At 42.2% G+C, this 26,619-nt stretch overlaps 1 protein-coding gene across 6 annotated transcripts in view; it reads right to left on the bottom strand.

Moving 5' to 3' along the window:
• Positions 1–581: 581 nt before the first annotated feature.
• PRLR (prolactin receptor) overlaps positions 582–26,619 on the bottom strand; it is a 165,280-nt gene continuing 139,242 nt past the window's right edge. For all 6 annotated transcript variants that reach the window (XM_045440461.1, XM_045440422.1, XM_045440412.1 and 3 more), the window contains 8 exons: positions 17,372–17,482; positions 14,327–14,459; positions 12,713–12,882; positions 8,314–8,483; positions 6,464–6,605; positions 4,865–4,964; positions 4,285–4,354; positions 582–2,630 (listed from right to left, as the gene is read on the bottom strand). In XM_045440461.1, the coding sequence (XP_045296417.1) occupies positions 1,608–2,630; positions 4,285–4,354; positions 4,865–4,964; positions 6,464–6,605; positions 8,314–8,483; positions 12,713–12,882; positions 14,327–14,459; positions 17,372–17,438 (1,875 nt within the window). In that variant the 5' untranslated portion in view covers positions 17,439–17,482 and the 3' untranslated portion in view covers positions 582–1,607. The remainder of the gene's footprint in view (positions 2,631–4,284; positions 4,355–4,864; positions 4,965–6,463; positions 6,606–8,313; positions 8,484–12,712; positions 12,883–14,326; positions 14,460–17,371; positions 17,483–26,619) is intronic.

Below are 26,619 nucleotides of genomic sequence, written 5' to 3'. Positions count from 1 at the left end.
CTCTCTTCAAAATGGAGGGCCAGGCTTTGGACTGCTCTTGGGAAGGCTGCCCCTGGAGCAGACTTGGAGATTCTTACTTCCACACCTTGACCTTTATTCCTCTGCCAAGATTTCGCAAATGGATCTACTTCAGAGAGATACTAACTTCTGGCTTTGCTTAAATTTTCTTTGCTGCCCAAGATTTCTCAGAAGCAAACGAAACCAAACCCTCTCTCTAAAACAGTACGTGAGAGGTCACCACTCACCTTTTCATGGTGGTTTTATGAATATTCACCCAGAGAAGAGCAGAAAGCCCAGACAAGCCCTAAATCACAGAAGTAATTTATGGTCTGTGGAAAGCCCTAAAACTCTAGGCTGGCAACTGTTTCAAGTGTCATGGAGATAAAAAACGAATCAGATAAACTATACCATACTATGCTGGAAACTGAATATAATCATTCACTTCGTAATCTTCAATGGACTTTGGGTTGGGATGGCATTTTCCTCCACAAACAGGGACTGCATATACTACTATGTACTGCAAATACTCATTATAACCTCATAGCAGAAAATACTGTACGCATTAAATACGTAAACAGCTGTACTGGGAAGATAGAAAATAGTCTTTTATTTTACCTAACTGATAGAAAAATAGTCTTCAAAAATACATTGTGAAACTTATGGGTTTCTATTAAAGTAGAATTCATATGTACAGTAAGGCAGTATTTCCATCAGCATCCTGCTGTGATTATCTTTTAAATTAATGTTAGTCTTCTGGATTTTTTTTTTTTTTTTACCTAACAGAAGACTAGGGGGTTTAATAAATTATCTCGTGTGCTGAAATGAAACAGGAAAACATTTTAGAAGAATCTACCACACGAAACTCATTTACCTGTAATGTAAGAAAATTCCATTTTCCAAAACTATATTCTCTAGAGGCTTTAGGATAAAATACAATTTAGGGGGGAAAACCCACGCTTAATAAATTCAAACCATTTTAAGAAAAAATTGGAGGCATCATTTTGGCTTGCATATTGGCAATGTATCACTAAGGTGATAGGAACTGATGTAAACAATTTGTCAGGTGTTCTGGAATGCATTCTTTCTTTAAATGTGTTCGGTTCATCCTAATAAAATGAGAGAGGAGTGCAAAGGTCAAGTAAAGGTCAAACAAAGGTCAAGCAAAGGTTCGTTGGTTTTCAACAGTGGTTTTCATGGCATTTGTCTCTTACACCTGTCATCTTCCTGTGGTAAACAACCGTGACTCTCTCATTTCCTTTTGTCACACACCAAACTGTGAAAGTCTCTTCCAGAGGATATACCTGTCGGTACTGTCCCTCGAGAATACTAAACGATGTGCTTTTATTTCATTGAACACATAATTTTATAACTAATCGCAAAAAGTAAATGTACAAATCACAGGAAGCAAAGCGATTTGTTCTGGAATCAGCTGTTGGAGAAAGAGGCAGCTGGTTGAAAATGGAGCATGAAAACGAATGAACTGTGGGCTGTATAGTGTCAATCTAACCACGCTCTCGAGCATTCTCTAGGAGAGTGCATTTCCTGTACTCTGTAGTGTTACCTGAAAAAAAGTCACATTTTAACCAATCGTTCCATTAATCAAGCTATCACTGAAAGGAGTGCATAACACATGTGGGATCCAGGTAATCCAACCCACCCTGCCGGAGTCCACAGTTGCTTGGTGCCGACGTGAAGGAGGCCAGGTCTTCTTCAGCTTCATTCAGTTGAAGGGGCGGTGGAGCCCCCTTGGCTGGTTCTTCAAATGAAGCCAGGTTTTGAGCTTGCGGATCCTGCACTAACACCAGGATGTTGTTATCCATCACCCTGGACACCTTGGCATATTCCTTACTGGTTTCAGGAGTGCTGGGCTTGTCTGTCTGGTTGCCGTTCTCTTTCTGTTTTGGGAGCAATGATAGTGCACCATCTTTGTTAACTTTGTGAATCTCCACATAATCCAAGGGTTTCACAGAGATCAAAGAGGTTTTCTCCAGGGTCAACAGCCATGCTGTGCCTTGGTCAGTCTTGGAATGGAAGCTTTCCACTGCCCTCTGCTCGACTGCCACTTTCTCCCCTCCAGTCTCAACATTTTTTGAAGATCTTAAAGCACGTGTGTCTGTTTTGTCCAACGAAGTGGCCGATGCACCTGCTGGGCCCATGGCCAGCTTGCACACATCAGCAATGTTGTGGTAAGAAGATCTGGGGCTGGGATGGCTGGGGGGCTGTGGTAAAGGCCATGTTGAAGATTTGGATCCATTGGCAGGGAAAGAGGGGATTTTGCCTTCCAAGCTTGTGCTCTGGGGGTCCCAGGTGCGGGTAGCATTTGTCTGGGGATTCTCTGGCTTCTCAATGCCCTCAGGAGTGTTAAATGTGGAGGGATTTGCCCGGGCTTCCTCACACTTTTTAGACAAAAGGGAAGGGCTGTCGCAACTGCCCCGGCCAGAGTCACTGTCTGGGTCCAGGGGTGTGGGCTTCCTATCTTGACCTGGGTGTTCTTTTGAAAGGGCTGGCATCAGCTGCTGGTCCTCACTGTCATCCACTTCTAAAAACTCCACCAGTAAGTCCTCACAGTCAGAAGTGGGAGGGAAGTCTTGGCACCCCAGGGCACTCAGCAGTTCTTCAGACTTGCCCTTCTATTCAAACACAGACACAAGGAGAGATGGCCGTTAGCTTCCTGACATTCCACGTCGACATCACAGCCAAGCCAGTGGTCATGACTATGGGCAAGTGGGATGTGCTAACGGCCTAGCAGAATTTCCCAAATGTTAGATGTTTGTGTACCAGGCTATTTATAACCACTTCCTGGGCTACTACTCACCACATAGTTTTCTTTCAGTCAATTCATGATTTTAACTTAGTTTCTCCCTAAGCCATAATGATTATGAGTTCAACTGGCAGGTAGTATATGCACAAATAATAAACACATGCCTAACAAATAAGAGGTTTGTGAAACATGAAATCCACAGTGCTCACGCATGGCTTCAGTGCTCTGGGACCCACTGGCCCTGAGATCTGGTTGCTGGCCTCCTAACCAAGTCCACCACCTTCTGGAGTCTGGCAGTAGTAAGCAGATTCTCATCCCTCCTTGCTGTTCCAGTCTCCTCCCTCTCCTCCTTTTTGTTCTCCTCCTTCTCCCCTTCCTCTTCTTCTGGCTTCCTTTTCTTTCCCACTCTTCTTCCTGATCCCTTGACTTAGATCAGGTACTGGTGCCCAAGTCTTGACTCTATCCCTTATTAAAGGGTATTGACTTTGGATGAGCTGCTCTATGGTCCTCACTTTCTCCATCTGTAAAATGGAAGTAATAGTACCTATCTGGGAGTTCTTCTGAAGATCAGGGTACTGTGATTAAGAATGTGAAAACAAATTTTTTTTGTAACCCAAACAGTAGTTATTTTATTATTCCATTTCTGTGGCTATAAGGTCAAATTTCAAGTTAGACAGCAGTTAATTTACTTAGTTGAGAAGTTCATGCTGGTTCTGTGAAGGTCAGTACTAGAGACTAGATAGTGGGGTAAGAGCACTGGGCCAGGAGCCCAAATTCTGGGGCTCTAATTCCTTCTTCGATATTTGCAATCAAACTGAGTATAGTCAAGCCAAATTCTCTGGGACTCACTTATCACATTCTTGCATTGCTGGTCTCACAGTGGCTGGGTCAAGTGATGTAATGCAGATCATTGCTTTTAGGCACTACAGTGTTAAGATTGAGTCCAACTGAAACTATATATTTCAATCTGGACAGGAGTTTAAAATGATGTAACCCCTCTTTTTATTCAAAACACTTGAATTTAATTCCACCTTGAATCAGTCTAGGCAGGGCCTGGCAAACACGAGCCCACTGTCCTGATCCGGTTTCGACCGAACGCTCTCAAAGTGAACAATTACAGCAGGATATTGCAATCATGTGAAGAACATTCGAGTGAAAGCTTTAGCCCATGTATGACAAGGGAGGTGGTGGTGGGTCCCTGTTTTGTATTAAGTAAGACATTTACCCTTTTTCTTAATTGATTAATTGTGCAAAATGTTTATTTCTGTGCTTATGAGCATACACACCTGGTAGACCTAGCAAGCATTATTATGTATCTTCATGTTTTCTTGGCTTTCTCTCCCAAAGGTAAGTACTCTCATGCCTCCACCCAGCTTTCTGTAAACACACTTGCTGAAGAGCAGGGACCCGCTGGGCAGGGACTGAGCTGGCCAGGCTGAACTGATGGGAATTGTGTGTGCATGTGTAAAGGTAATCATTGCAAAGCAGAGGGTCATACTACATTCCCCACTTTTGCCACTTACCTCCAGCAGATGAGTATCAAATCCTTTTATTTTTGGCCCAGGAACTGGTGGAAGGATGCAGGTCACCATGCTATAAAATAATTTGTGAAAAAGAATAGATGACTCACCTTCTCACTTTGTGATTTTTGAAAGATTAGTATCCTCTCCAAATAGCTGCTACAGACTATGGTAGATAGGAGTTAGACTCCTGGGGCTCCACGAGACTAACAATCAATGGTGAAGGCAATCATTTTAAGGGCTTGCATCACAATTAGCTCTGGCTAACAGAGGACGCTAATTCTGAAATTAGTGGATTACTTGAATTTCTTGCTTCTCTTGATTTTAGTTGCTCTTAGAAGATTTTTACTATTTCATAACTGGGAGCCTCAGTCTGATGGAAAGAGCACCAGCTTCAAAGGAGACCGTTCTGCTACTTTTGCTATCACTGATAAAAGATTTTTTTGTGGGTGAACACATTGCAGCTAATGGCTTAAATGAAGTGCTTGAATTATCTGTAGGTTTCTACTATTTTTATACGGTATTTTTTGCCACAATCCCTGACAACCATGATGGGGAGGAAGGATGATAGACAGTAAAGTACCTATGGCCTTTCAAAGCCGCTGCCACGACCATAATCAGACAGATGACAGCAGAAAGAACAGCCACAAAGATCCACACAATGGTATCTTTCATGGTGACATCTAAAAAGCAAACAGTCAGAAAGCTTTGATCACATCAGAGCATCATTAAAAACAAACAAACAAAACTAATAAGCACAAGTTTTAAACAAAAGAGTCCCCCTCCCCTTACCTACACCTCTTTTGATTTGAACAGCAATCCAAATAGAGTAGCATCGATGACAGGTTTAATTTTTATTATTAAATTTTAATAGTGTGTATATTTCACAGTACTCTATAAACTTCAAAATCCCCTTACATATTATTTTATTTGATCCTTAAAGTGGAAATTCAAGGTCACATGATCTGTTGCAGTAATAATAATAAAGGCTGTCACTTACTAAGTTCTTACTAAAGCCATCCATGGTGTTAAGCTTTTTACATACATTGTCTTGTATGTAAAGATGACGACACGGAGGCTGGAAGAGTGATTTCCCCATGAGCATGTAAACTATAAAATTGTAGTCGGGATTGCAACTCAGGCCTTCTGCTTCCAAACCCGCTGCTTTTATTTATTTAATGAGAGAGGGCTGAATGAGATGCATGTGTGAATCTGATGACCCACAGTTCAGTGTTCTTTCCAGTATGATACTTTGGCCAGGCAAGTTGTCAGTAGAGGTAGGCTTTGTCACGTGGTTCTGAGTAAGACTTTAACCTCACTGAGCTTCAGTTTCCTCACTTTTAATTACTGATGGTAATCGTATTCTCTCTGAATACCTGAGAGGGTTGGAAGGGCCCAAACCTTCCAACCCTGGTATGGTTTATGGTTCATAAACCATAACACACTTTAGAAATGCAAGATGAATCATTCTGTTGTGGAGCAGAAGCCCCCATGGTTAATGGCACTTGGAATTGAGTGCCTTTTACATACTGTACCTCTGCATAGAGACCAAGATGTAACTGACATCACAGACTGAAAATTGGGCTCATGCCTTTGAGATGGCATACCACTTTACAAATTTGGGGACAACTAGACGATGACCTTGACCAAATTATAGGGATAGGGTAGACGGGGAGGGCAGAATGACTGAGCATGAAGCCCTCTGAGACATGCCAAGCCTATGTTTGCAGCCTTATTCTAGAAACTGGTCTTCACTGACAGCGACCCAGAGAGCAGTGCTACACTTTCAAACGTCTTTGTATTGGATGGAGAGATGATAAACCCGCCTCTACTTATTTTTCTGGCTAAGGCTTAACACAGTTTCTCTGTTAGTTGTTATTACATGCAAATTTACTAAATTCTTTCTGTTTTAAAAATATTTTGGAGTAGGGGCACCTGGGTGGCTCAGCTGGTTAAGCGTCCAACTCTCGATTTCAGCTCAGGTCATGATCTTGCAGTTAGTGAGTTTGAGGTCCACGTGGGGTTCTATGCTGACAGTGCAGAGCTACTTGAGATTCTCTCTCTCCCTCTCTCTCTGCCCTTCCCCTTCCTGTGTGCACATGTGCTCTCTGTCTCAAAAATCAATCAATCAATAATTAAAAAATATTTCGGAGTGTATGCAAAAGGGAGCCAAGACACTCACCATTAGGTATCTGAATGGAGCTCTCTGGGCTCCACTCACTCCAAAATCCATGGTCTGGCTTGCAGCGAACCTGGACAAGGTATTTCTGTCCTGGATATAAGCTGAGAATCTTAAACTGAGTCTGCTGCCCAGCAAAATGAGTCTATAGAGAAACAAGGAAAACAAGGAAGTCACTCTAACTTGTGTGATGCTTCTTCATAGATTTTCCTTCTAGATAACTGACTGTTGGAGAACTGAGACCAACGAACTAGATTTTGTAAAGAAATCTCTGTTCTCACCATTCCACCCTCTTAGCCCATCTTTTCCTCCTTGCTTTGCTCACGCAAAAAGTAACGGGTTTTCTGTCTCTCCATTTGGAGCTCTCTGTCAGAAAGGCAAATATTCTGCCTCCTATCTTCTGCCCCCTTCTAAATTCTACTTTATGGAAGACAACCATTTAGTAAAACTGGAAAATTGTTATTTTGTAAACCCTAATGACTTCTTTGATTGAAGGATCACCAATTGGTGTAAAACTACTAGATGAAAGAGAACGGGACCTTCAGGATGTTGAAACAATATTGTACAAATGAAACATAAATTTACAATCAAGGGATCAGGTTGTCATCTCTCTAATCCCAGAGTCAGTTTTAGCATCAGGTACAGTGGGTTGACCAGATGATTTCCATCTCCTTGTATGATGCAATATGAAGCAAATAATATCACCTCTGAAGTTCTCTTGCTGAAAATTGTTCCACCTGAATAATCAGATTTTTAGATCTAATGGTCTGGGTACAGGAAATACAGGGGCAGAGAAAGTAGCTAAATGACCTCACAGAGAACTCATCAGACAAATACAAAAGGTGGGACATTCTATGGAACAAGTGGCCCAGTCTCCTGAGCACGTTGAGACCAAAGGGATATAACAACCAGGATATAACAATGTGTGTTCTTGAAGTGGATTGCGGTTTGGACAAACTAGCTTCTACAGACATATTTTGAAGCAACTGGGGGGAATTAAAATATGGACTGGCTGTTAAATGATATTAAGGAATTTTAATTAATTTTCTATGTGTGATCCTATTATTTTGGCTATGTTTGGAAATGCTCCCATTAAAAATTTTATCATTGGTAGTGGGTTTGGAGTATCTTTTTTTTTTAAGCTTAAGCATACTTAACATACAGCATTATATTAGTTTCAGGTGTACAATATAATGATTCAATCATTCTATACATTAGTCAGTGCTCATCACAATAAGTGTACTCTTGACTCCCTTTATTTTACCCATGTCCCACCCACCTCTCCTCTGACAGCTACTAGTTTGTTCTCTGTAGTTTAGAGTCTGTTGTTTTGTTTGTCTCTTTTTTCTTTGTTCATTTGTTTTGTTCTTTAAATCCACATATGAGTGAAATCAAATGTTCCCTTTTTGAAAGAGACATATACAAAAATATTTTAGAGTGAACTATTAAAATGCCTATAATTTACAGTATTATTTCTTTACATTGAAGTATTTGAAAGTGAATAAAAATACCATCGACCATGAAGTGGTTACACTGAGATTGTTTTCCTCCTACTTAGTGCCATGTAGGTACACTCATGAGTGTGTTAATCTAAGATATCCTGAGGGAAGTGGGTTGGAAATCTGGTGGAAGAGGATGTTCAGTGCAAGGAACTAGCCCTAGAGAGCTATGAAGATGAGTTCCCATCAATCCCAGTGGAGCGGAGAAGGCACTTCCACATCTGACTAGGTCACATCAGCATCAAGAGGGCAACATGGTTGCCCAATAATGAGGAAGAATCATCTATTCTCAGCTGTGAGGGCTTCAACTTTGCCAAGGACCTGGTTCCTTCCAAAAGCTTCTAGTTGACTCACCTCCCACTCAGTGGCTTTCTCGGGTTTTAATCGAATTTCGTACTGGAGTGTGAGCCAACCAGATCTTACATCAACCAGGGTGGGTGGGAACCATTTCATCCACAGATATGGTTTTTTGTCTTCTGGCTGTTTTAATTCCAAAGTCAGGTTCACAGGAGGGTCTGGTTCAACTGTAGATATGAAAGAAACTACATATTTAGTAAAAGTAGCATTTGAACACAGAACTATATGACTTAAAGGCAGCTTTCTCTACTATTTCACTCCACCATGGTTATGAGACTCTTTGCATTTGGCATCAAGTGCTGGTAAGAAGAACTGAAGTTAGGTTGAAGCAAGAAAGATGTAAAATTTAAGGAGGCACAAATGACCAACAAGCACAGGAATGATGCTCAAAAGTCATTGGGAAATGCAAGTCAAAACCACAATGAGAGAGCAGTTCATACCTGCTAGAATGGCTAGAATTCAAAAACTGAAAAATAACAAGTGTTGGGAAGAACATTAGAGAAGTTGGAACCTTCGTACATTGCTCATGGGAATGTAAAATGGTATAGCCATTGTACAAAAATGTCTGGAAGTTACTTAGAAACTTAAATATAGTATTACCGTGTCATCAATTTCACTCCTAGGTATATACTCAAAAGATATGAAAGCAGGTGCTCACTGCAAAGGAAACAATCAACAAAACTAAAAGGCAACCAATGGAATGGGAAAAGATATTTGCAAATGATGTATCGGACAAAGGGCTAGTTAAATCTATAAAGAACTCACCAAACTCCACACCCGAAAAACAAATAATCCAGTGAAGAAATGGGCAGAAGACATGAATAGACACTTCTCTAAAGAAGACATCCAGATGGCCAACAGGCACATGAAAAGATGCTTAACGTCGCTCCTCATCAGGGAAATACAAATCAAAACCACACTGAGGTATCACCTCACGCCAGTCAGAAGGGCTAAAATGAACAAATCAGGAGACTATAGATGCTGGTGAGGATGTGGAGAAATGGGAACCCTCTTGTACTGTTGGTGGGAATGCAAACTGGTGCAGCCACTCTGGAAAACAGTGTGGAGGTTCCTCAAAAAATTAAAAATAGATCTACCCTATGACCCAGAAATAGCACTGCTAGGAATTTACCCAAGGGATACAGAGTGCTGATGCATAGGGGCACTTGTACCCCATTGTTTATAGCAGCACTTTCAACAATAGCCAAATTATGCAAAGAGCCTAAATGTCCATCAATTGATGAATGGATAAAGAAATCGTGGTTTATATATACAATGGAATACTACGTGGCAATGAGAAAGAATGAAATATGGCCCTTTGTAGCAACGGGGATGGAACTGGAGAGTGTGATGCTAGGTGAAATAAGCCATACAGAGAAAGACAGATACCATATGTTTTCACTCTTGTGTGGATCCTGAGAAACTTAACAGAAGACCATGGGGGAGGGGAAGGGAAAAAAAAAGAGAGGGAGGGAGGCAAACCATAAGAGACTCTTAAAAACTGAGAATAAACTGAGGGTTGGTGGGGGTTGGGAGGGAGGGGAGGGTGGGTGATGGGCATTGAAGAGGGCACCTGTTGGGATGAGCACTGGGTGTTGTATGCAAACCAACTTGACAATAAATTTCATATATAAAAAAAAGAAAGCAGGTGCTCAAACAAAAATTCCTGCCTGAGTGTTCATAGCACACTACTCATAGCATCCAGTAGGTGGAAACAACTCAAACATCCATCAGTTGATGATGGGTTAATATCCACATAACGGAAGACTCTTCCGCCACAAGAGGGAAGGAAGTACTGACATATGCTAGACTATAGATGAATCTTGAAAACATTAGACTAAGTGAAAGAAGCCAGACACAAAAGGCCATATACTATCTGATTCCATATGTTTGAAATTTCCAGAATAGGCAAATCTATAGAGACAGAAAGCAGATTAGTGATTGCTCTGGAGTTGGGGTAGAGTGGGAAATCCAGAGTAACTGGTTAATGGGTATGAAGTTTCCATCTGGAGTGGTGAAAATATTCTGGAACTAGATAGTGATGGTCATTGCAGAACACTGTGAATGAACTAATACCACTGGATTGAACATTTTAAAATGAGTACAAAGGTGAGTTTTGCACTATGTCTCAAAAAATTAAGGAGGCACTTACTCTGAGGTTCCTTTAAGTACAGGTCTGTGAATCCCTCCTTAAGAGTGAGGTGCCTTGGATACCAACTTGTCTTCCCCTAATCTCAGTCCTGCTGGTCAGTAATATTTTCTCTATTCATTTATTACCTTCTCAAATAATTCTCCATGCCAGGTTTGGGATGTGCGTGTTAACTATAGTGTTTTGGCATTATAATCTACAGTTACCTAAAAAAGTGAACTCTGGAAAATTTGCCACCAATCCTAACGCTTATTTGTTACTAAGTAAATAACTAAGGGTGATTGTACTTCCTGAAAGGATGATATGTACTTACTAAACAAACATCATCCACAAAGGTTTTAAGCTAAACATAATACTGAGAAATGCCTCTGATCAAAAACTATTTGTACAAAACTGCCAACAAAATGTTTACGACGAATCCTTTAAAGCAAAGTTGCTCAACCTCAGCATTATGTATTTTGGACCAGATCCTTCTTTGTTGGCAGTGGGGTGTGTGTGTAGGATGCTGAGCCTTCGCAGCGTTTCTGGCCTCTGCCCATTAAACATCAGTAATTCCCTCAACCCTCCTCTCCAGGTTGCACTATGTGGAGATGTTTCCTGTAATTGCTAACTATCCTGCGGGGGGCAAAACAGCCGCCAGTTGGGAATCACTCCTTTCAAGTGTCTTCAACATCGCTAAATATTATTCAATGGCAGTAACAAGATCAACGACAACACAATCTATTTCTGAGACATTATCTGCCAATATTGTCATTCTGTACTGCAGGTTATCACTGGATGAGACTCCAGCTGATAGAAAATGTACTGTAGGGCACACTGATTTTTAAATGAACTTCTATGGCCTGTTACCAGCACTGGATGCTGCAGGGTCATGGGAGGATTTGACCCTCCCCATAGGAAGAGAGTTCCATAAACCCTCCTTCCATTGTTTTGGAAAATACGGCCCAACACTTTTTTCACCAGAGAATTTGTTTTCCAGAGCCCATGTGAAATCGATGCCCTCATTGATTTCACTTTTTAAAAGTCCTACTCTTTAGTGATTCCACTTTTTTGTGAATGCTCTCATTATAGCAACTGCTCATTTCAGAACTTCTTTTGTTTTTGCTGTTTTGCCCTCAAATGTTAAAAATGTAAGAAAAAGCCCACGACAAAGGAATTAGTTGGCACTTAGCATCTTAAAGTCTTCGTATCTCAAGTAATTTATATGACTAGAATTTAATTTATTCCTACTTGCCAGTGGGGTTGCCTTTCTGAGTTTCTTAAACTAAGATCGAATTCAGTTCCCAGCCCATGCTCATTCCAATGATTTGCTGCAGGAAGAAAATATTTAAGCATGTACCAGTTGGTGTTGGAAGCTTTTCTAGTTTTTAAGGATAAGCCACTGATACGATACCAATGGGATGATATATATGCAAGTGAACACTTGAGAACCCTAATCCGATTTTCCTTCTTGAGTGGTGGTAGGTAAATCAGTAAGACTTGGGTAACCATGAGCCTAATTAGCTATTCCCTAGATTATTACCCAAGATGAGGGCTGAACTCAGGCCTGGCCAGGCCATCTCTTGTCCTAAGATTCCCTTTGTCACCCTTGCTAAACCATCCAGGCCACTACAGTTATGCCTAGTTGTCCTGTAGCTCACTGCTGATCATGCAAAGCAAGAAGCAGCTCTCAGGTTGGCTTTGTTTCGCTTTGCTAATGACTTCTCCAAACTTTGTGCTTGTGATCTTGGCCTTCAGACTGCTCTTCAAGTATTCACTCCCCAAATTATTTATTTTTGAAATAATGGCTCCAGTTGCTGAGCACACGTATACTGAAAATTGAATCTGGGGCAAGTCAGTTGGAGTAATTCCTTGGATACGGAAGCAGATGAACACCTCCTGAGAGCTGCTATTCTGTGGGGTAGCTCTGTCTTCCTTTGGGAGGGACAAAATAAGAGAGAAGGGGACATTGGTTGCAGGAGGAGGGCTGCAGGGAAGCATAGATAGAACATTCCTTCTGGATGCAAGAGGATGTGAAGAAGGGTCAAGGGAAAGCACAGAAACACAAGGATCCCGAGGGCCAGTCCTACTGCTATGAATGATTCAATTAAAGTTGGTTTGAAAAACTCAGTTGAGCAGGGTATTGTAAATTTTCTCATCTTTCTTTTGTGGGACGCGTGCAAAAGCCAAGAAGACTCAAACTGAGTTTGACTACTGGCAAATCCATAACGGAGTAACAAATTCCTTACCTGTCCCCCTTCCCCTTACCTATGTAAGTCACGTCCACATAACGTGGATCCGAGGAAGTGCTTCCCATCTGGTTTGTGGCATTTATTGTGATGATGTACATTGTCCAGATGGAGGTGTGCTTCTTGTTGAAGTAACAGGAATTGGGGCCACTGGTTGTGTAGTCTGGACATTCATGTGTGAGTGTCTCTCTGCAATGAGTGATATATTAGCAGTGAATAAGAAAGTAGTAAAAAGAGTTTAGTCTTTTTCTTTTCCTATTTATTTATTTATTTATTTATTTATTTTTATTTTTTAGTCTTTTTCTGAATAGACCATTAACACTGGCTTTTGAGGATCAGATGTTCCAATGCAAATACCAGAGCTAAGGAATGGCTCCCCCAACATCTGTGTCCTGCCCATGTCAGCTGGGAGTGAGACAGGAAAGAGGGTGCTGGGGATGGTGGTAGAAGGGTTACATCAGGTCCCCAGCGACCCTGCTTCTCACCGTCACTTCCCTTCGGCAGGTTTTTGTGGGCTTTGTGATTTGTGCCCCTTGCCAATAAACACTTGCACTTTCAATGGCCAAGGTGCCACTCTACTCAGAGAATGGCCACTGGGCCATCTCAGGAAATGGGACTCTCCCCCTTACACACACCGTGCGGGTTGTGCATACGCGGCATCTCTTGCACATAGGTGTTGAGTCACATTTCATTAACAAAAGATGAAATTGGATAAAAATTGATGTCGGTGTATTTCAGACTGCACTAAGTCAACAACAGAGCAAAGTGACTCAGAAAAGAGAGAGTTCAGGACCAGGTGGCTCACTGGGCTGCTCACATTTAGACTTCACAGCCTCACTGCAAGACCCGCCACAAGGTGTGAAGGTGTATTTGATTTCGGTCACCCGTGTGAGTTCCCGAAATCTATTTACATGTACCCTCCTTTGGGTCCCAGAAGGGAAGACAGCTTTGTGTCCAACAAAGTGCAGTCCTTGGGAGGTGGGCCAGCTGTTGCAACCACAGGACTACAGCCCTCCCGGGATTTCCAGAAAGGTTTCATTATGAGTAAAACAAAATCTTCCCCTGGAGATGACCTTGTTCAGCCCTCACTGAAACCTTAGCTCCAAATACACCCTCTGGACGATCCTGGATCCTGGATCAGCAAACGCTAAGGAAAAGTCCTTACCTTCCTTTGCTTTGAGGGCTCTTTACTTGGTCACAAAACAAGTTAGAAAACCTAACGTTACCATGGTTGTTAAGGATTACATGATAATCCACTTATATCGCAAAAGTAACAATTACTAAAAGACAAATTACACATGGTACAAGGTTTACAGATAAGCATCTAAAATTAATGAGCACTCAGGAACGATTCATATGTGACTTTGGGCTACAACCTAAGCTTCAGACAGGCAGTGGAAACAATGCCGTATTATATTTCTGGGGTGGCGAAAGAGCTTATGCGCATCTAGCGAGCTCCTGAAGGACATTAACACGAGAATGTGGACATGAACAGTAAGTTCTTTGCCCCAGTGGTAGGAGCCTTACTAGTGTCAATCCAGGGAAGTGTGGCAATTCTAACTCAGAACCAGTGTTCTTTGGGCCGGGAGATTGAGAGTGGTCATGTGGGTTGATAGCACAGAAGAAAACTTACCCTTCCTTGTGGTAAATCAGTGTGTAATTGGTAGGGAGACCCCCATCTTCCCCAGGCTTCCACCAGCAGGTGAATGTCTCCTTTTCAGGAGAACGACATTTAAGGATCTCAGGTTTTCCAGGAGGTGATTGTCCTAGAAAAAGCCAGAAGCATCTGAAGTAAAGATGAGGGTGCATTCAACCATTCGACCATCCTGCTGGTGACAGAAGCAGATTCGTGGGACCAGCCCAGTGATGAGGTCTTGGGGTGAGCAGGCCTAGGGGTGGGTTGCTCAGAAATGCCAAAGTGTCAGCATCTGGCAACATTCCTCTGTGGGCTGCCCGGATGTTGGCAGGACTGAGAGAAAGAGCTGTGTGTGTGCGCGTGTGTGTGTGTGTGTGTGTGTGTGAGAGAGAGAGAGAGAGAGAGAGACAGAGACAGAGACAGAGAGAGAGCTGTGTGTGTGTGTGTGTGTGTGTGTGTGTGTGTATGTGTTTGTGTGTGTGTATGCCTGTGCTTGTGCGTCCTGTGAGGTAAGAAACTAACTGGGATTGGTGACTGACTCTAAGGGTACACATGGACTGAAGAGGACGTGGCCCTTCCTCAATCCCAGAGTCTATGAAACTGACACCATCTCACAGTATAAGGGTGACTGTGGAAAGAATTCTCCCCCAGGCACCAGCATCCTGGGGTCACTCTGCTGAAACAGGGCTCTCTGGCACTTCATCTGCTCACAAATTTCCATCTTTCTGCCATTCCCACACCATTGACTCAATCTGTGGCCTTCATTTTCCTTTGATTCCATTTGGCTTGGACCTCTGACCCAGTCTCACCCTCTGTCTCCTCATTCTTCCACCCCCATTTCCGAATCTTGTTTTTTAGTCCCTTTTGTCTTATATTTTCCCCCTTCCTCTTGGGTCTTTTTGTGGTGAGCCCATTTCTGAATCTTGTTTTTTAGTCCCTTTTGTCTTATATTTTCCCCTTTCCCTTGGGTCTTTTTGTGGTGAGTGGCAAAGGGCTTCCTTGCAGTTCTATGACCCTTTTGGGGGTGGGAGGCATGGTAAGAGGTGAGGGAGTGGAGAGCTGCCTTTCTGGTTACCAGCTACCATTATTATACAAGAGCTGTGTCTAATCCCAGTTGGAAGCTAGAAGGTCTGAATGAGGTGATGTGGAAAATATAATGTCAAGAGAATGGGGTTTTTTACTTGCTTAATCCCCAAAGCTCTTGGTGAGCTTTCCCCCTCTCCTCTTCCTTATCTGTCAGGTCCAAAGAGGGGAAAGAGTGGCCCTGGGAGTTTGCCCTGTGCTGCTGGGCTAGGAGTGCCACCGTGCCCATCCACAGAACCCCAGCTGATCCTCCTTTTTCCCCAAGCTGGATGCCTGAGCTAGAGCTTAGTGGAGAAAGTCAGCAGCAGAGAGGAGAGCTTTCAAAAGGTGTCAGTCTCAGCAACTGGGTGGGGGGGGAGGGTTCTCTCTGTTTTCTCTCACACTTGTCCCCTCCCCACTGCCCCCCCCAACCCCCCTCCTGCTGGTTGGCTCCTGGGCCGGAATTTCTTGTTGAGCACCAGATCAGAAAGGGCAAGTCGGAGGAGGACAGGCATGGAAGAAGGGGTACCAGGCAAAACTAGCCAGAAAGAATTTCATGGAATGACATGATGCAGTGCATAGGCTGGGCAGAGGACACTGGGCTAATCATGTCAGCGGGAGCCGAGCTACCTCTGGCTCCCAGTCCCCCTGAAAACCGTCAAAGAACTACAGAAAACCTCGGAATCCATGCCAGCCAGCCTGGGTTTAGGTCTGCCGATATTTGTAACATCATTTGTCCTCCAGGGAAAATTTCTTCAAGACAATCTCACAGGTTGAAACAATTTGTTTGCTGTGTTTTGTTGTGGGTGGGAAGGAGTGTGTGGGACAGAAAGGTTTATTAACCAACCCCCCCCCCAAAACCAATGGCTCAATAATGAGTATATTCAGAAGACAATTAAGGCAACTGATGATTATTTGAGCACTTCAAGTTTCCCCATGGATTATACTGATCTCTACTGTCCTTTTCTCTCTGGAAGCTTATCTCTTCTACATTTCACTGGTTATTCATAGTACTTCTAGGAAACTCAAGAGAGGAGAGCACAGCTGTGAAATTACGATTAGTCAAATGTTCCTTTCATTCACTTTAGCAGACACAGTGAAAATTAATGGACTGTCTCACTATCCTTATAAAGTGCACACAGAGGGACAACCACATAGGCACCATACACACAGGTACACACAAATACCCACATAAAGCCCACCTCACAAACACACACATGCACACCCCCCCCCCCCAAAGACATACATGCATATGCATACTCAGAGAGCACAGGCAGGTACACACATTGAAATATACACATTCATGGAGGTACACACACAGACGTATACTTACATTGGTATACACAGAGAAGCATTTGCAATCAGATACACATAGAGAAGTTAATACACAGAAGTATATACAAAAGTATCCACACCCAAAGATACACAGAGGTGGCGGCACCGAAATGTACCTACCAGCATGCTGGCTCTGTGAACTTCATTTCTCCCATGGGCACAGACAACAGAGTTGGCTATATGTTTCCGACCATGTAATAGCAATCCCTGTTATCTCTTCACACCTTTTCAAAGGTTTTCCACATATATTATTTCATCTGAGGTGGAGGGAGCATCATTATCCTCACTTTGAAAAAGCGGAACCCCAGAGAGATTGAGTGATTGGCTCAAGGTTCCATATATAGCTAGTAGTAGCTGGAAAGCTGGACCGAGCCTCTGGTCTTGTTCAAACAGTGGCTTCACTGCATGCCCAGAGTGAGGACAGAAGGCACAACATAGGGACATGCCTTTGCATTCACCGCATTGCTTCCTTTGCATTGATTTCTGCATTAATTTTAATGCCAAAAAATACTGCAAATTAATAGCAGCAAATCACTTTGACACTTTTATTTCTTGTAACTGCAGGACAAGAGGACTATATGGACTCTCCGCCCTCTCAAGAAACACCCGATGGAATTAAAGAGAGCAGGACAGTCTCTTACTTACCATTCAGGAGTCTGGTGTTGAGAAAAAGTAGCAAAACGAAAACTGTGGATGCCACACTTTCCTTCATTTTAGCTTCTTTTCTCTTTCTACAGGAAATGTATCAGGCTTTCACTGAAAGAAAAGGCACCAGGCAACTTTTTGTGAAATTAACAGTCTGGTCAGGCACATGCACCACTTTATTCTGGGTGTTTGCAACTGATTCTTGCTCCTTGCCTAACATGAATGACAAAACAGCGGGAAAGGAATGTAGGAAAATTGTAACATGGTTGGATGGCTTGGCTCAGAAGCATACATGCACACATGCTAGGACAAATTCTACCACCAGAGGTCACCAGAAGACAGCGTTCAAGGGCAGCTGCTTGGCAGCCGCTCATTTACACACACCTCAAAGAAAAACTGTTCTGTTTCCACTCTTTGCTCACCTAACAATACACCACCAATGTTATGCGACACAGACCGTGTGCCCCACAAAAGAGCCATTCTTTGAGGGCTTTGATCCACCAGTCAAAAATAAGCCAGGCTGAAAAGCCAAGTATACTCAGTAAGTACCCTCAGTATGACTTTAACCTGCCCTCATTGATGCCAAGTTAGGGGGGCTTCCTCTGAAGGTGTAAGCTAAGTAAGAAGTTGGCTGGGCCATGGGCACAACTGAGAACCGCCCAGTGAACTCCAGTGAGCCTCTTTCTTTTTCCTCTTTCAAGAAATGACAACCCCCTGTAATAATTCAAGTCTTTTGGTTTTGGAATATTAAGTAAATTTTGAACCTGCAGGGGTTGAGAGTTTTGAGCAATTTATTATTAATATTATTATTTTTACTTTTGGAACAAATTTTAAAGCCTTCTAATGTCCTTCTTTAAAAAAAAAAGCATTTTTAAAGACATTTGAAAAAGCCTCAATAGTCTTGTTGGACTCCAAAACACTCTCAGAAAACAAAAGATTTGATGAACTAAGTGTAAATTCTTGGAAACATATGGCATATATTTTCTTTTAAATTTTATGATTTTTGTAATCAAGGGAAGACCGTCCAGAGGCAAGGCTGCCTGTCTTGAGACATTTGAAATGGCTGAGTGTTGTTTGATGAGCTCTGAAAAGACCAGCCTTCCCCCATTCCTCCTGGCCAGAGTGGGGGTTCCCCACCTACCAGCTGGATACCATCTAAGGGACAACTTCTAGAAGGCTTTCTCCATCTGATACCACTCCCTACGAGGCATACTGGGAAGTAGAAATCTTAGTGACAGCAGAGATTTGGGGTACCTAGGCACCATCAAGTAACCCTCTTATTTTGGGGCTCTTGGTTTAGTAATGGCCTCCTGTGAGGCAGCCAGCATGTCACTCTTTGGGGACCTTCTAGTTACTCTTCCAGGATTCCTTCCTAATGCCTCCTCCTTCCCAGGTTGCACATTCTAAACCACCAGCCCCATCTAAGCTCTCAGATCATTTAATTAATTAACTTAAAAAAAAACATGTTTATTTTCAGAGAGACAGAGAGAGAGAGAGAGAGAGAGAGAGAGACAGAGCATGCACGTGTGAGCATGTAAGACAAACAGTGGGGGAGGCACAGAGGGGGAGAGAATCCCAAGCAGGCTCTAGGCTGTCAGTGCAGAGCCCCATGTGGCGCTCGATCACATGAACCGTGAGATCGTGACCTGAGCCGAAATCGAGAATGGGACACTCAACTGACTGAAGCAGCCAGGTGCCTCCTCAGGCCATTTAATTTAAAGCAAGTGGTTAGAGGCTCCTGATGGGAATAATCATGCCTACCATGTCTGGAGCACAGTCACTGTGCTAAGTGTCATAATCATTTGCACCTCATCTAGCCTTCACAGCAGCCCCATGAGTGGCACAGACTATTACCTCCCCTTTTAACAAGTGAGGACACTGAAGTACAGAGAGGGGTGACACATGGTCAGTCACATGCCATTGGGAGAGTGAAATGTAGTAAATCTGAGCGCCTCTGAGAATCCGCTTTATTTGCAGACAGTCTGTGATGGACAGTGCAATAATTCCTCCTTCTATGGCAGGGAGAGTGGGGACAAGAGCAAGGGACCTGAGTGAGCAGCACGCCAGGCCCCGAGCAGGCATGGAGCCGGGACAGTCAGGCTGCGGGGCCTACTTGTGCTCTCACAATACTTTGCTCTCACAAATCCAGCTTCAATAGGTCCATATAGCTCTGGAAGAGTTCTTTTGTCTTGGAGATCTGATGATCTATCTCATCCTGGCTTGGGGATGGGATTTGGCCCACTGACTGAAGAAGTTCTAGAATATCCTTTAATTGAGACTTCTCTGCTCTTTGGGGCATTGCATTAAAATGCTTGAGATCAACATGCTATAAATCACAATTTTTAGGCAAGGTCAGATGCTGTCTGGACAGCTCTGCCAAGTCAAGGCTCCAAGTGATTTGCAAAAGAAATGACTGGATGGGGAGGGCAAGGTGGGGGCGGGTAGGAGCAGACATTGCCAATGCTCATATTCCATGTGCTGGTCCAGGCTCAAAGAAACTCTCTTAAATAAAGTTTTCCTATAAAAATGCTTTCAGGAAGTATTTTATGAACTGAAAAGCAAGCAAACAAACAAACAAACAAACTCATTTCCTCTGGGATTTCCTCAGCTGTCTTGGAATCTGGTTAGTAGCCACCACTCATTTTCTGCTGCCCTGAAATCCCCACGCCAGGGAATTAGACAGACTCTTAGCGGTGTTGTCACTGAGCTTCACCAGTAATTTCTCAACTCATCCTGCACCTTATTCCCAGCAGGGCAAACACAGTGGGGAAAGTACACCTTCACATGGCAAGGAAATCACAGCTGCTAACCTAAGGGAGCCATGCCTAATGTTAACCCTGCTCACATACTGTGTTTTTTCCAGAACTACGCATACTTTTATGTCTGGTAGATGCTAGTCTAGGGATAAATTTGTTTTTTTGTTTCCCTAAGCCACCCTCCCATGCACCCATTCCCAGCCCCCACTGCAAGCGAGATCTTGATCAAGGACCTCCTCATGGATCCCAACTGGGGCTGGAACACCCAAAGAGGGTCCACAGCCTGCTTTTAGAGATGGTTATAGGGGCAAATTGCTCCAAATACATGGATGCATTCCAAACAGGAAAACATCAGCCCCATACGTCAGTTCAAAGACAATTATACTGGCTTCACTCTTCACTAGCTCCCTGGGTGTGACTGTGGTTTAAAAATGCAAGACTTGGAAAGAGGAGTCAACATGGCAGAGAAGTATTGGGACCTGAAGTTCCCTTGTCCCTCAAACACAGCAGTATTGAGGCCAGAAGACTTGGAATTCCAGGAATCCGGGCTACAGAGTGACAGAAACATCTCCAGGGGCCCATAGGGACAACGTGGCGGGCCAGAGGTACGTGATTTCAAACTGGTGGAGATAAAAAGGGCGGCATAAGAACGGAGGGAAGGGATCCCCTTCTGTGGAGAGACAAAAGGAGGGGAAAGAGAGGCTGTGGAAATATAGGATTGTATTTGGACAAGAGAAAAAAACCATGGACTGGGAAACAGAAAAAAACAGGCAAAGAACCAATTTCTAACTGTGGGGCTTTCCCTGGACTGGAGCCAGCTGCCTATTCGTGCACCTGGGGAGAAGGGGAGCCAGCCTCGGGCTCTGTAGCCAGTCTGAGGTGCAGTTAGAGACAGCAATCCTCTCTGTGCTGTGGGAAGAAAGCAAATAGCTGCTCCAAGGACAAAAGACCCTCCAGGTACCCGCCAGCCAGAGGCTCTTTGTCATCTGGCTGTCTAGGATGGAACCAGGGCACGCGGAGCGGGATCCTTCTAGACATGGAACGAACTGTGCCGCTTGTGTCCATGTGGCACTGTGAGGAACCAGAGGCCCTTTGTCAGCTGGCTGGGCAGAGTGGCGCAACCCCAGGAGCAGGGCACACAGAGGGGGATCCTTTAAGACACTGGGGTTTGAATCCCATCTGAGAGCTTGGGAGGCTTGGGAGACTGTGGAGCAGAACAAACTGGGGCACTGTGAGGATGGTCTGAACAGAGTGGTTTGGGACACCCAGTCTGGGGAGGAGAGACTGGGGTGTTGCCATTTTTCTCCCTATTACCAACAAGGTGGGGCTTCAGGGAATGGACAATGGGCCCACAGTGGAGGCAGGACCCACCTACACCAAACCATGCCCCTCTGTGCCTGGTAACTGCTTATCTACTGGAGCAAGACTGACACTGACTGAACCAGATGGCCCCTTCTCCAGACCAGCACTGCCACCGATTCCAAGAAACCATCAGATATCGGTTCAGTGGATTTGCATTTTCTGATTTGATTCTTGGTCAATTATATATATAAATCCATAAAAATATATATTTATTTCTTCCTTTTCTTCCTCTTATTTCTTCCTTTCTCTAGTCTGTTTATTCTGGTTGTTGGTTTGTTTAAGGAGACATTTTTAATCTATTCTTTTTACATCTCTTCTGTATTTACTTCTTCTTTATTTTCCTCTCTCTCTCTGTGGATTAAGGCATATAGTTTCTCTGATTTTCTGTTTGGTTAATTTTTTTTTTTCTTTTCTTTTTTCTCATCCCTGTCATTACTCTCTTTGTATGGGATAAGGCTTCTTCCATCCCCCCCACCTTAAAAATGTTTTTTCCAGGGTTACTTCAATGAACAAATCAAAATACACCTCCTCAAAAGAAATTCCAGGAAGAAATGACAGCTAGAGAATTGTTCAAAACAGATATAAACAATATATCTGAGCAAGAATTTAGAACAATAGTCATAAGATTAATAGCTGGGCTTGAAAAAAGTACAGAAGACAGCAGAGATCAAGGAACTAAGAAATAATCATAATGAATTAAAAATGCCGTAAATGAGGTGCAAAATTAACTGGATGCAGTGACAGCAAGCATGGAGGAAGCAGAGGGGAGAATAAGTAAAATAGAAGTTTAAAATTACGGAAAATGATGAAGCCAAGAAAAAGAGAGATAAGAAAATACTAGACCATGAGGGGAGAATTAGAGAACTAAGTGTTTCAATGAAATGTAATAATATCTGTATCATAGGAGTTCCAGAAGAATAAGAAGAGAGAAAAAGGGGCAGAAGGTTTACTTGAACAAATGATAGCTGAGAACTTCCCTAACCTGGAGAAGGAAGCAGACATCCAAATCCAGGAGGCACAGAGAACTCCCTTCAGATTTAACAGGATTAGGTTTTCTCCACAGCATAGCATAGTGAAACTGGCAAAATACAAAGAGAAAGAGGGAATTCTGAAAGCAGTTAGGGACAAACGGGCCTTAACCTACAAAGGTAGACACGTAAGAGTACTAGCAGACCTGTCCATTGAAACTTGGCAGGCCAGAAGGGAGCGGCAGGATATACTCAATGTGCTGAATAGAAAAAACAGGGAGCCAAGATCCTTTATCCAGCAAGGCTGTCATTCAGAATAGGAAAGATAAAGAATTTCCCAGATGAACAAAAACTGAAGGAGTTCATGACCACTAAACCAGCCCTGCAAAAGATACTAAGGGGGAGTCTGTGAGTGGAACACTGCAAAGACTACAAAGGACCAGAGACATCACCACAAGCATGAAATAACACAGTGACACTAAATCCCTATCTTTGAATAATAACTCTGAATGTTAAATAAACTAAATGCTCCAATCAAAAGATATAGGGTATCAGAATGGATAAAAAAATGAGACCTATCTATATGCTGTGTTCAAGAGACCCATTTTAGACCTGAGGACACCTTCAGATTGAAAGTGAAGGGATGGAGAACCATCTATCATGCTCCTGGAAGTCAAAAGAAAGCTGGAGTAGCCATGCTTATATCAGACAAACTAGATTTTAAAGTAAAGACTGTAGCAAGAGATGAAGAAGGGCATTATATTATATTTATGGGGTCTGATAATCAAGAAGAGCTAACAATTGTAAATATTTATGCCCCCCCCCACGTTAAATACCCAAATATATTAATCAAACATAAGCAATCTTATTGATAAGAGTATGGTAATTGCAGGGGGCTTTAATACTCCACTTACAACAATGGACAGATAATATAGGTAGAAAATCAATAAAGAAATAATGGCCTTGAATGATACACTGGACCAGATGGACTTGACAGATATTCAGAACAAAAGCTTTTCATCCAAAAGCAGCAGACTACACATTCTTCTTGAGTGCACATGGAACATTCTCCAAGGTGTATCATATACTGGGTCACAAAACATCTCTCAATAAATATAAAAGAATTGAGATCAGACCATGCATATTTTCACATCACAATGCTACAAAATTTGAAATCAACCAGAAGAAAAAATTTGGAAAACTTCCAAATGCATGGAGGTTAAAGAACATCCTACTAAAGAATAAGTGGGTCAACCAGGAAATTAATGAAGAAATTAAAAAAATATATGGAAGCAAATGAAAATGAAAACATGATGGTCCAAACCCTTTGGGATGCAGCAAAGGCAGTCCTTAGAGGAAAATACATTGCAATCCAGGCCTATCTCAAGAAACAAGAAAAATCCCAAATATAAAACCTAACAGCACAACTAAAGGAAATAGAAGAACAGCAAAGAAACCCCAAGGCCAGTAGAAGAAGAGAAATAATAAAGATTAGAGCATAAATAAACAATAGGGACTCCAAAAAAACAATAGAACAGATCAATGAATCTAAGAGCTGGTTTCTTGAAAAAATAAGTAAAATTGATAAACCCCTAGCCAGACTTCTCAAAAAGAGAGAGAACCCAAATAGGTAAAATCACAGATGAAAGAGGACAGATCATAACCAACACCACAGAAACACAAACAATTATTGGAGAATACTATGAAAAATTATATGCTAACAGACTGGACAATCTGGAAGAAATGGACAAATTCTTAGACACCCACACACTACCAAAATCAATTGGGAAGAAATAGAAAATTTGGAAAGACCCATAACCAGTGAAGAAATTGAATTGGTTATCAAAAATCTCCCAACAAATAAAAGTCCTGGCAGATGGCTTCCCAGGGGAATTCTACAAGGCATTTAAAGCAGAGTTAATACCTATCCTTCTCAGGCTGTTCCAAAAAATAGATATGGAAGGAAAAGCTTCCAGACCCATACTACGAAACCAGCACTACCTTGATTTCCAAACAAGACAGAGATCCCACTACAAAGGAGAATTACAGGCCAATGCCCGTGATGAATATGGATGCAAAAATTCTCAACAAGATACTAGCAGATCAAATTCAACAGCATATTAAAAGAATTATTCACCATGATCAAGTGGGATTCATTCCTGGTCTGGATAGCTGGTTTGATATTCACAAATCAATCAGTGTGATACATCACATTAATAGAAGAAAGGATAACAACGATGTGATCCTGTCAATAGATGCAGAAAAAGCATTTGACAAAATACAGCATCCGTTCTTAACAAAAACCTTCAAGAAAGTCGGGATAGAAGGAACATACCTTAACATCATAAAAGCCATATATGAAAAGGCCATGGCTGGTATCATCCTCAATGGGGGAAAAAATGAGAGCTTTCCTCAGGAACAGGACAGGGATGTCCACTTTCACCACTGTTGTTTAACATAGTGTTGGAAGTCCTGGTATCAGCAATCAGACAACAAAATGAAATAAAAAAGCATCTAAATTGGCAAAGAAGAAGTCAAACTTTCACTTTTTCCAGATGACATGCTACTCTACATGGAAAACCTGAAAGATTCCACTGAAAAGCTGCTAGAACTGATACATGAATTCAGCAAAGTCACAGGATACAAAATCAATATACAGAAATCGGTAGCATTTCTATACATCAATAATGAAACAACAGAAAGAGAAATCAAGAAATTGATCCCATTTTCAATTGCAACAAAAGCCATAAAATACCTGGGAATAAACCTAACCAAAGATGTAAAAGATCTGTATGATGAAAACTTTAGAATAAACTTATGAAAGAAATTGAGGAAGACACAAAGAAATGGAAAAACATCCCATGCTCATGGATTGGAAGAACAAATATTGTTAAAATGTCAATACTACCCAAAGCAATCTATACATTCAATGCATTCCCCTCCAAATTACACTGGCATTCTTCTCAAAGCTAAAACAAAGAATCCTAAAATTTGTATGGAACCTAAAAGACCCCAAATAACCAAAGTAATGTTGAAAAAGAAAACCAAGTGGGAGGCACCACAATCCTGGATTTTAGCCTCTACTACAAAGCTGTAATCATCAAGACAGTATGGTATTAGCAAAACAACAGACGCATAGATCAATGGAACAGAAAAGAGAACCCAGAATTGGACCCACAGATGTATGGCCAACTGATTTTTAACAAAGTAGGAAAGAATATCCAACAGAAAAAAGACAGTCTCTTTAGCAAATGGTGCTGGGAGAATTGGACAGCAACATGCAGAAGAATGAAACTGGACAACTTTCTTACACCATACACAAAAATAAACTCAAAATGGATGAAAGACCTAAATGTGAGACAGGAAACCATCAAAACTCTGGAGGAGAAAGCAACCTCTTTGACTTCGGCTGCAGCAATTTCTTGCTTGACAAGTCTCCAAAGGCAAGGGAAATAGAAGCAAAAATGAACTACTGGGATCTCATCAAGGTAAAAAGTTCCTGCACAGCAAAGAGAACAATCAACAAAACTAAAAGGCAACCGATGGAACGGGAGAAGATATTTGCAAATGACATATCAGATAAAAGGTTAGTAACCAAAATCTAAAAAGAACTTACCAAACTCAACACCTGAAAAACAAATAATTCAGTGAAGAAATGGGCAGAAGATATGAATAGACACTTTTCCAAAGAAGACATCCAGATGGCCAACAGACACATGAAAACATGCTCACCATGTCTCATCATCAGGGAAATATAAATCAAAATCACATTGAGATACCACCTCACACCAGTCAGAGTGGCTAAAATTAAGAATTCAGGAAACAGATGTTGGTGAAGATGTGGAGAAACGGGAACCCTCTTGCACTGTTGGTGGGAATGCAAAGTGGTGCAGTTGCTCTGAAAAACAGTGTGGAGTTTCCTCAAAAAACTAAAAATAGAATTACCCTATGACCCAGCAATAGCACTACTAAATTTATCCAAAGGTACAGGAGTGCTGATTCATAGGGGCACATGTACCCCCAATGTTTATAGCAGTGCTATCAACAATAGCCAAATTATGGAAAGAGCCCAAATGTCCATCAACTGATGAATGGATAAAGAATATGTGGTTTTCAAGAAGCATAAAATACCTAGGAATAAATCTAACCAAAGATGTAAAAG

The sequence above is a fragment of the Leopardus geoffroyi genome, chromosome A1 (assembly GCF_018350155.1).
Source record: "Leopardus geoffroyi isolate Oge1 chromosome A1, O.geoffroyi_Oge1_pat1.0, whole genome shotgun sequence".
Taxonomy (NCBI): domain Eukaryota; kingdom Metazoa; phylum Chordata; class Mammalia; order Carnivora; family Felidae; genus Leopardus; species Leopardus geoffroyi.
The sequence above is the reverse complement of the archived record's forward strand: the minus strand, read 5'-3'. Positions and strand labels throughout refer to the sequence as shown.